The sequence below is a fragment of the Caretta caretta genome, chromosome 1 (genome assembly GCF_965140235.1).
Source record: "Caretta caretta isolate rCarCar2 chromosome 1, rCarCar1.hap1, whole genome shotgun sequence".
Lineage (NCBI taxonomy): Eukaryota > Metazoa > Chordata > Testudines > Cheloniidae > Caretta > Caretta caretta.
In genome coordinates this window covers 156,574,584-156,586,189 of record NC_134206.1, presented here as the reverse complement: position 1 = coordinate 156,586,189, position 11,606 = coordinate 156,574,584, and the positions used below count along the sequence as shown (strand labels likewise).

Sequence of the window (11,606 nt, the reverse complement as noted above, 5' to 3'; positions counted from 1 at the left end):
TTATTAGCTAATTAATATATCTGCATGCTTTGTGTCTAACATCTCACACTGAGTACAGGAAAGGTAACAATGCAATCAGCTGGGTTACGCGCTAGAAACAGTGAGAAATTCTGTTATTTGATGCAGAATTCTATGCATCAGTCAACTCTAATCCACTAAGAAAACTATAAATGTTGAAATTTAGTTTTAATGCGTTAAGGAACTGCTGAGAAAGATTATGAGCAACTTAATAAAATAAATGCCATCATTAATTCAAACTGCAAACAGTGTTACAGTCATATATTATAAAGTTACCCTAAATAAACCTAGTGCTTCAAAAATTTACCAGTGATTTTCTATTACAAAATATGTGAAAATACAAAAGACCACCACAAAACAATGTCCTTTTTGGGTCAAAACTGACACCAAGACGACAAAGTCTTATTTTAGTTTGTTAACAGAGACTATTGGAAGATACAAATTTCAATTTGGTTGAATTCTATATACCATATCCACCAAAGCCCATAGTTAACATTCTCATGTAACCTCTAAAATTATTCTAAACTTCCTATCAAACCCATTACTTCTCTGACCTTTAAGGTTAGCCACTACTTGTTTTCTAATGCTACATTTTGGCAGCAACTATTTATTAGCCTCTTATTGCAAACAGTGCAATTTAATAATAAACCAGTCTTAAGGGTTTTTTATGTCTTCAGGATACATACCATATATTTCTTTTAAAATAATCATACTTTTGTAAGCAATACTTTACAGTAGACATCTCAAATCTACCATATTTGTAAAACTTAAAATGAGAGAAATTTAGGCTCTAAATTTTTATCCATATATTTATATTCAGATTCTATATATATTATATATACACACACACGAGTATATATAAAATATATATATAATCAGAGTCCAAAAATGAACAAAACCTAGGCACTGTACATAAAATCTTTTTTAAAACTCAAACAATAGAAAAACTTTAAACATTAAACAATTTTAATAAAAGTTTCTGTACAATGCTAAGCAGTTTTATTTACATATAGAAAATGTAATAGGAGTAGTGTTTGAAATTACAGCACTCCTTAAAATTTCAATGGCAGGTAATCTGGAAAAAATAACAGCATTCCATTCACAAATATTTTCAAGCAATAAATATGTATTTATAAATAGTGTAAATTTACATCAAGATTAGAAACAAAAATCACAAATCTGAAGTTTATTCCTTAGTCTATGTGCAACCCATTTATCTTTGTGACTTGGCTGTTAATTTTTTTAAATTTTATTTTAGGAACCAAAAGTGTAACCATCATGGTTTCAAAACAAGACAGAAAAACATAAAAGCCGTAAAAAATTTATATCACCTAACTTTTCACATTAAAAAAAAATGTTGCCCAAAGAAAGACTTAAAATTTCTAACTACCTTACAAAGAAATGACCAGCTAAGCTAGTACTTTTTCCAAGGGAAATTCTGAAGGGGAAAAATGGATGAAACTAATTCATCAGCCCAGAAACAGAGAAATACAAAAGAGGTGGTCTTCAAGTCAGTAGTCTGTATAATGTTGCCAGTTTTGTCAGATATATACAAAACATGGAATTATTATTATTTTTTTTTGAAGTACAGCTGGATGAGCTTTATTTATTTTGAGTTCTGGAATAGGAGGCAGTGCTCTCTCCTGTCCAGTTGGTTGACACTCCGCACTTGGAAGGTTGCATAGACACAGCTTTCAAGCCAGCAGCCTTACAGGATAGCTACAAAAAAAATCAGTGGTGCAGAACTGGGTCACTTCCTGAATATCAGAAAAGTTTTCATTTAATGTCCATGGAAAAATGTCAAGATGAGGAGGATGGCAATGGAGGAGCCTGGAAAGAAAAAATAAATTACTTTTTCTACAATGGGCAAAATGCAGTTATTCAATAAAGATCCGTGTAAACAATACGTATAAAGTTTAAGGGACATATTAACATCATTGGTTTTATATTTCAGGATTTTTTTTAAGATCACATTTGTGATTTTTTTTTGCATATTCAAGTACAATTTGCATTTCATTTTATTAATATTTTACATTAATACTCTCTAGGCACAGGTACAATTATTTTAAATCATCCATCACAACAACTATCTAGATAAACATGCTAAAAATTAGACAACAGAACTCTTCCCCATACAAGCCTTCTGGCTCATCTCAGAAGAAGTCTCGGAGAACAGATATTTATAGACTTATCTGTAACAATCACTTCAGTATCTTAGTGCTTCACAAACAATGATTTTGGGTCTTTTACATGTGAACTGAAAGCCAACAATTTTGAGCTCTGTTAAATGAACGGAGGGAGTAAATTCCAGAGTAGAGGGTCCCGTACTGAGAATGCCCTGGATATTTAAATCATGATACCTTAGCTAAAAGCTTACAACTTATCTCATAAGTCTAGTAAAGAGAAAAAACATTTATCCAAACCAACACTGAATTGCAGCTAGAAATTAATCAAAAGGCATAGTCATTTCTGGACTGCCATATTCAATTACAATACAACATCTCAGAACGCTCTATCCAACTACTGTCTACTTTCCTGTGAATGCAAGGTGCATCATGAATCAATTCAGCACCACTCTTCACTCTGATTATGAACAAGACATCTGACCTTGCCTGCAACACTGAAAACCATATGGAATGAATGGACAATCATGCGTTAGCACAGTTCAAACCAGCAGGCTACACCATACAGAACAAGCCTACAAATGGGCAAAGGTAATGGACACCAGGGTTTTTGCTTTATAACTCAGATGGAAAGGAGGCCCCAAACAGAATTGTTTGAGAGAATTCTCTTGCCAAGCGGAGAGAAAGCCAGGTTCTTTATTTCCTATTAGAAATGACGTCAGAGTTTCTCTTAAACATGGTGCTATTCTCTCAGCTTCACTATTTTTATTCTTCTTCTCACAATCCAGGGGCACACAGAGGTTTCTGGGGGTGCAGGGCAAAGTTTTAAACTGAGGCCTCCACCGTTCCAAAAAAATTACCATGGAAATGAAAAGTTTAACACAATGGGATGGGGTGGGTTTAAGAAAGGGCCCAGGCCTGTGGGGTCACTGCCTCCCTGTGGAGATAACAGTGGGACTCCAACCTGCATGCAGCCAGTGAGCCACTTCTCACTCCACCTCTCCCAGAGCTCTAGTCCGGCTGCCAGTGGGAGCAGTAACCCAGAACCCTCAATTCACTCCTACCTCCAGACTCTCAGCCTGGCAGGTTGCCCCAGGCCCAGTGCAATGATGCTAGTGGTGTCTGGATACAGGCCCAGTTGGGATGGGCAAGTCACCTCCAACAATAATCAATGGCAGGCACCACACTTCAGTGGCACTGCGACCCTGTGTGCCATGTCACAATGCCTTTCACTCAAATTTGGCCCAGTTGCTCCTCCATGATGATGAAGGGATGGCTGAGCCAAACCTGAATGGCGCTGAGACCCCATATGCCAGGTCGCAATGCCTGTCACTCAAATTTGGCACAGTTGCCCTGTGGTGATTTTGGAGGCCCTCTCAAATGGGGGTCCCAGGGCAAACTGCCCCCCCCCCCAAGTTATGAATGGCCTAGTCTCTATATGATCCAGACATGATCTTCAGGTAGCCTCTATATTAGAATTTTAAGCCTCATCCTTGTAAATTTTAACAACTGTTTTTCTCCAGAAACTCATTTATACACTCTGTAGTAAATTATTGTACTTTTCCATGCATTTCTGTCCCTTCAATATTTTTTTCTGTAAAAACGGAAAATATAATTCCAGAAATCCATTTGAACCAGAAAATCCAAGGTATTCATATACAAATAGGTACCAACACAACATACAACAGCTTTACAAAGATAGTTTTTCACCCACTGAATATAACTTACTAATGTAAATTGGTCATAGGCTTGCATCATGTCCTCCATTTTGTACTGTTCTAGCACCACAAAATTTTCCAGATTCCCGCTTATCTTTCGCGCACAGTCTTGGCAATGTACAACATAGGTCTTTCGAGAATTGCTCTCACTGGTGACAAAAAGCAGATTAAAGACTTCCACCTGTGTAACAGGAAACAAATCAGAGTTGACATCTGTTTTTTGGAAAGCTACAGAAAATAAGGCTTGGCTGGTTTGGGATTTATATTCTGACTGTGTGCACGTGCACATAGAAAAAAGACAAGGTAGCGCAAGAAAAATTCACACTTCTGGGGTTCAGTCACAGAGGTAGGAACTCTTCCAACTCATGTCTACTTCTACTACTAGATTAAGATGTTTGAATGAAGGCACTAAAGAAAACGCAGGCGAATATTACCAAGCGAGTTTCATAATCTGAGAGTTATACTTGTAAGGTACATACTGTAAACATTATACCCATTTTGCAGATGGGTAAAAAGAGAAATTAAGGCCAACATTTTCAAGTGCCCACTAATTTTCAGTGCCCCCCCTTTTTTGGCTTCTCAGCTTGGGACAAGAAGTGCTAAAATGATGCTTTTCATTTGGTCTTTAGCAAAATTGCTATTCTGTTCTGCAAAAACATATTATTAAATACTAGGGAGAATCAAAACACCTAGCAAGACAGGGATGTTCTATGAAGAGTGCACACCAAAGTTCTCTCTCTCTTTGGGGCTATTTCTGACCAGTGAAATACAATAAAATAAAATTCTAAAAATGAAGCTCAGCGGATCACATTCAATACAGATGGGATGAGCCTTTTTTTAAGAATCCCAGATAATGGAAAAATATTGCATGAGTAACATGTCCACTGAAAAAGAGAGTTTAGCAAAATACAGCCCATATCTAAAAGATTAGATTGTAAGGTCTTAGGAGATGGCAACTGTGTCTTCTTACATATATCTATTTACAGCAGCTAGCAGATAGTGGGTGCTACTGTAATGCAAATAAAGAAATACAAAATTAACAACAGCAGCAATAATAATGGAAGACATCCCAAAAATAGATCAATTTAAAATTGCAAAGTTCTTTACTTCTACTGACCTCACAAATGCTACAGTAATGGGCAGGCTCTTCCTTTGTTCGCCCATGCCAGACAATCTCTTTTCCTGCAGCAATTAGAGCTTCCCTCAATGTCTGACACTGCTTGAGAGTTCTCAACAGGCAATACCTATCACAGAAATCAAAAGTAAAGAATTATACACAAATATTTCCCCTACATTCAGTTCAAAACTAAACTTTATCTGTTGATTTATTCAACATTAACCCCCACCACAGTCAGTATATTTCATTTTAATTGGAGCAAATGAAACTTCTTTAAACAGTGAAATACTGTGCTTTTTAGTGTACTGTAGTTATACAACTGTTTTAATCTAACATTATCAATAAGAAGTTTGGTTGACTTACTGGGATAAAACAAACAGCTTACATTTCATATATGAAACTCAAAGCATTATGTTGCCGACCCAAGGTATCATTTTACACTAACACCCTCCTAAAAAGAAATCATTTCCTCAACACAACTGTCTTCCAGTGACCTAAAGTCCAGAAACTCGAATTTTGGTAGAAATTATTATAGATTAGGAGAAAAAAATACCTGGACTAGTTTCAGAAAATATTTTCTGTAGATTTCTCTAGAAAAATATTAACTAAAAATGGAAGAAAATTTTGATATTGGTTTGCTTACTGCATTAAGGAAGAAAAGCTTAGTGTGCTCCCAAATGACTATTTACAATTGTTTGCAATATTTTTATGTAAATGACAAAAAACAGATTTGAATTTTAGCTCATCCTGTCAAGCAATATATCATTTTACTTTCCAATATTATGTGAACTACAAGTGTGTTCTCATAAGCGGGCCAAAATGGATCACCTGAGTTTTTTTAATTTCAAATGTGTGTGTCATTTACAATAATTTTCAGTTCTTAACTATCCTTTGCATTTGAGCAGTACTCTGATTTTCCTCTCCAAAGGGTCGCTACATACATTACAGACACACTGGAAAACATAAGGGGAAGAAAAAATGCTAGATGGAAAACTCAGTGGAAAAAAATTTTATTTCCCCTTCCCGCCCCCCAAAACATTGTTCAAACACAGTGCTAGTTCCTTACTTTCTTTTCACTGTATAGTCTTAAATTGCTAATGTATGTTTTATACTAGTTTCTTTATGTTAGGAAAATTTTAGATACTACATTGAGACTTTATGTTCGTCCCCCACCCTGCAACACCTAAATCCAGGGACTTGTTAGTATTGTATTGCAAGAGCAACACAAACTCAAACTTGCAAATAAGCCCATTCTACATTAGCAACTGACTCCACCTTCTGACATACTGAACTTTCAAAAGTTGAAAAAGCTAAAATGCAGGCTATTAAAAAAACGAAACATTTTTTGGCCTGTGAATATAAAAGTTCTCAATAACTTTGATAATGTATTTGAAGTCTAAATAACTTTTCATTGCTAACATGGAGAATTCTTTTTTTGAAGTGACAGATTTTATGCCACTATAAGAAATGTTTAATACAAATACAGTTTTAGCCCCTCATGTATGACACTTACACACATGCTTAATTTCAAGCACAAGTAATCCCCCACTGAAGTCAATGAAAGGGGTTATTCACGTAAGTAAATCTTATACTATGTGTACCTATCTTAAGTATTTGTAGGATCATGTCCTTAATTTTCAATATTTTGGTTTTTGACTATAGAAACTTAGTAAAATTCAAATAAGATACCCTGAATGTAGTGGCACTTTATAAATTTTAATCTAAAGTTGCTATAGCACATTCAAATTAAATTAGTGTTACAAAGTTTAAACCACATTTTTTTTATTTTTTTTTTAGTATCAAGTGACTTAAATCACTTTATCCAATGGAAAAGAAAAGGTCTGAGATTATGTCAAACAAAAGCAGGAATGATTAAGTCAGAGAAGACAAGAGCTAACCACCTGAAAAAGTTTTGCTGCAGGAAATCAGGGAATTAATTTATATCAAAACCAAAAAAAAATTTTATGAAACATTTTAAAAATAGATATATCTCTGTAAGAAAGGTAAGAAATACACAGCACTTGTCCTTACTAATAAAATATGAGTAGGTTGACCATATTCCCCTACGCTGAATAAAGGACACCTGATAAAATTATTCGTATTCAAGTGAGTTCAACGTCAATCAATCAGAACTATGCAGTATAAACATTCAAATTAACATCAAGTTGACTGAGCCCCTGTTAAAAAGAAATACTACGTAGTTGGATTCTTTTTATTTATCTTCTTATCTTTAAGGCTTTATGGTTCAGACGGGAAGAGGTCACACACACACACTCTCCCATAGTGAGTGAGTGAGTGAGTGTGTGTGTGTGTGTGTGTGTGTGTGTCCAGCCAGCCCTCCACTCCCTCCTGGCGCTCTCTGCCCTCCATGCCTGGCTGGACTGCCAGGAAGAACGCTGTGTCTTCCCGAGGCAACATATTGGGGAGTGGGGGCACACAGGGTCACATGCTCCCCCACCAGATTTCTGCCAGGGTTCACATCAGAATGTGGCCAGCAGCAGCCTTTTGGCACTGTGCGGGAGGAAGGGAAGGGAGCTGCTTCCAGCCACAGGAGAGGAGTGGGAGGGAGTGATGATCTGGCCCATGTCTTTGCAGAGCTCATCTCTTCTACTCCCCCAACCCCTGCAGCTGGATGCAGCTTGTCCCTTCCTGCCTGCACAGTCGAAAGGCAGACACCTCCAGGCTGCCGCTGGCCATGGACATAACCCAGCCGCCTCCTGTCCCCCGGCTACAACACGGGCAGGAAGGGGTTAAGCCCTGATGATGCATTGTGCACCAGGGCCCAGGGAACCTGACCAGAGAGGTGGCTCAGTAGGGGAGGGGGCCTCGGGACAAAGCAGCCCTGAGCTCCCTGGGGGCAGGACCCAGGGTGCGGGGGTGAGGGTTGAAGAGGGTGCTAAGCCCCTGCCTGGGGGGTGCTGTGGAGCCTGCAGGGTTGGGGCATGAACAGGCTTGAAATGGCTTCCCCCACACCACTCCAGAGCTTAGCTAAGGGGTGGAGAGGCTTCCCCATGACAGCACCGTGCGAGGCTTTGGCACATGCAGGGCTCAGCTCCTGGAGTATCTTGGGCTTTCCTGGGACCCCAGTCCAGCCTGAGGCAGTGGGGGAAGAAAGCTGTCGGGAAGCTGAGTGCTCGGACCAGCATGGGGAGCAGGGGACCCCACGTGTTGCAACTTGGCCCCGTCACCAGCCTTGCACACCCACCCCCATCATCGGCCACTGGACCCTCCACTAACCACTGGTGGGTGGGCTGCTGGCAAGCAGGGATCAGGCCAGCAGCAGGATCCACCAGTACTGATGGGGGGGGGGGGGGAGGGAGTCAGAAAATACAGGATAACATGCCCATTTAAAAAAAAAAAAGTTGGGACACCTGCAGGAGGGCTTAAATATGGGAGTGTCCCTTTAAAAACAGTATGTCTGGTCACCCAAAATATGAGTCAACTGTCATTTAGCCCATCAGACGGCATTTACCAATATTTAAATCTAAACTGAGTAGCTTTGAGAGAATGCATATGAAATTTCAGTTATACAATTGCTCATTAAGAGCCATCATATTATATAATTATGCTACAAGCATATGAGTTTATTTAATTTATTTAGTTCTTGCACTGAATTGCCATTAAGAATAATGCAGACTTCTGGGTCATATGGGGCGGGGTCCATAATTTGCTGGCTGCAGAAAATCAAATACATTACATCTATGAAGGCTGTTGGTACATGCAATGCCTAATCAGCCCAGCTCTCTCCAACATGCCATTGCAATCACACCTTTGAGATTAGGCAATTAAGTTTTTATCAGTTTGGGGTAATGATAGGAAGGCAGCAGGTGGGATTAGTCCAGCATCAGACATCTGAGGACTGGAAAGACACCTTTTAATTTTCTGTCTATTCTATTTGCTGGCTACCCTGTTTTTGTAACTGAAAGAGCACAATAAAGTAATTTATTAGTTTAATAATTTAGGAAAAAAGTCTGATATGCTACTTGCTTAAGAAGTATGCCTTGAATTAAAAAGAAATTAAAAAAAAACAACTGTCAATATTTTGTGCTCCCATATGAATATTTAGATGGGTTCTTTGGGCAGGCCTAAAAGCCCTTCCCGCAATTGTTCTTCAGAGTCTCAGCTTTCATTGCCAAAAAGTTTTCTAGCTGTTACAGTTGTGAAGAAAGCATTCAAAACGAGCAGATGTTGCAGTGATATCTGCCTGAGCTTTTAGAGAGCCTGAAAACTGTGATGCCAATGATGATAGTTAACAATATTGACATTTTAAAGTATTTCATTGCTAATCAAAGCACATAAGAAAGAAGAGTAAGTATAATTATGAAAATCTACATCAGTGTTTCCCAACGTGTGTAATGCTGAAGGACTTGTTAAGGGGAGGGGGCAGTTGAAAGATGTACAAATTAACACCACACAGTGGGGCTGAAGGGATGCACAACTAATTTCACTTTTCTCAAGGCAGGCTCAGCTTTCAAAAACTTGGGAAACACTGCTCTAAGTAGTATACTTTATTAGGGTTTGGGATAGGTTTGTGGTAAAAAAGGGTAGACCTTACAGTCTAGTACAGACATAGGGTGAACCCACTGTGAGGGGGATGTCAGTCTGATTTCTTCTGTGAGAAATGGTAACGAGGTCTGCATCTGAACTTTTATATATTTGATGAAGTTTTCAAAACCTGGTTTTCATCTTGTCCATCCCCCCTTGATGCAGGGCTGTTCTCTATAAATATATCCCTCAGTAATTTGTCTACTCTGGTGTAAATATCCTGGGTAAATATGTGTATCATCTGAATCTGCTGATTTGGGCATATTCATTATTTCCTAAGTATCCTTTTACCCATGCTTTTATAATCAATATCCCTTCACTGCTTTCTAGTTACACAAACCCCATTTTCTTTATTTCATCCAAAATGACTTTTCCCCCTATAAAGCTGTTGAGTATTGCAATCATTTTAGAATTACTGTCTCCCTACTCATTCATTAATGTGTCCCCACTCTCTACTACTTCCTTTTTCTTTTGCCCCAATATATTTGTAAATGCCTTTCTTATTCCCTTTAGACACTTCTGCTATTATCATCAGGGGATTTTTTTGTTTGTTTTTTGGGAGATGGGGGTGTCTTTTCTCAGAGCAATCTTAACTTATTTGGAATATTTTTATTTGGTTCCCCAAACAATTTCAGCCCCACCTTCAGATCTTTGAACACTGCTTTTTTATAAGCTTCTAGTCCTTTTTCTTTTCTTTTATGTAAAAGGACAATGCTGGGTTGCATACTTATTGTGATGTCTTAAGATGCTCAAACTTTCTTTCAAATGCGTACATTTTAATTCTTTCCCTTGCACAATAGTCGCAAACATTTACAGGTATATGCATTCACATTTAGTTTTAAATAGTGCTCATTGTCACGTATGCCAGTGCCTCTATGTCACTGAAGAACATTTTTGCTTATTTTTCAAATGAGAAGCACAAATCACTTTTTTATTTCAGCAAAAACTCTTCCTCTACCCTGTTTCCTACCTATTTTGGTACTTAACTCCCAAAAGAGGGGACTGTTTTAGACTATCTAGATGCCTTGGATTTCCTTGACCTGTGTCCATTTGGATACAAATCTTCATTTGGCACAGAGCTGGCATCTGTTGCATTGATAAATAATCTCTTCCGATTATGAATAAAGATCAAGTGTTCATGCTGATATTTAATGAGCTATATTTGAAACCAATGACTATAAAATGTTGGTAATAGAACACAGAAGCTAGCAGGAGTGGACGTAGCTACTCTCAGGCGGCCCCATCCCTTTCCCCTTGAGCAGGTCCAGTGGATAGTTTTGGACAATGGTTCTTCTCTCCCAAGGGCACTCAAATGAGTTTTCAGAGAGTATCAGTTGGAACCCCTATTCTCTCTATATATGGGGCCGAAATGAGGGCTAGAGGAGAGATATGGATTGCAGTATGTTCTGTATGCTGACTACATCTTTCTGTCTCCATTTCAACTAACCTGATAAGTATGAACAAACACTTGTTTCAGAGTCTAGCAAAAATTGTGGGCTGGGTGATGGCTCACTGGATGAGGCTTAATCCAGGTAAGACAGAAGAGATATTGGGTAGACTGGGGAAAACAACTGCAAAGTATGGCAAAAGATTATATCTGCCATCTGATTAAGGGGGTTCTTCATTTGTACATTTGCAGTTTAGGCATCTAATTAGATTCCCAGCAGCTGTTAGTCAAACAGAAAGCAATAGTTTAGACTTCCCTGGGTTTGCTGGAGAATCTTTGGGACTTCCCAAGGATGCTTACTGTGAGCTCTAGCATCTTAACTGAAAGGGTAAGGAGGTTGAATTTTTAATAAAGGCATCTTTATCCAAAAAGTTAGTCACTGAAGCTATACAGATGTTCACAATCCCCTAAAACACAGACTCTTAAACAGTCTGTCTAAAAATCCCTTCCCCCTCAACTTCCAATCTTGGCATTTGTGCTGTCACCATTTCGTTCGTTCTCCAATCATCAGGGTGTGTTCCAGCCTAGACAGAACACAAACTTCTAATGTAAAAAAGCATCAGGAAAATACCCTGACTTTTTTTTTTTTTTTTTAAATACATCCTTAAAGGGGAGGGGTGCGAGTGTAATATACTCTC

At 38.3% G+C, this 11,606-nt stretch overlaps 1 protein-coding gene across 5 annotated transcripts in view; it reads right to left on the bottom strand.

The window, feature by feature from the left end:
- Window positions 1–966: 966 nt before the first annotated feature.
- KDM6A (lysine demethylase 6A) overlaps window positions 967–11,606 on the bottom strand; it is a 278,230-nt gene continuing 267,590 nt past the window's right edge. For all 5 annotated transcript variants that reach the window (XM_048864912.2, XM_048864944.2, XM_048864934.2 and 2 more), the window contains 3 exons: window positions 4,977–5,103; window positions 3,870–4,040; window positions 967–1,848 (listed from right to left, as the gene is read on the bottom strand). In XM_048864912.2, coding sequence (XP_048720869.2) covers window positions 1,819–1,848; window positions 3,870–4,040; window positions 4,977–5,103 — 328 coding nt within the window. In that variant the 3' untranslated portion in view covers window positions 967–1,818. The remainder of the gene's footprint in view (window positions 1,849–3,869; window positions 4,041–4,976; window positions 5,104–11,606) is intronic.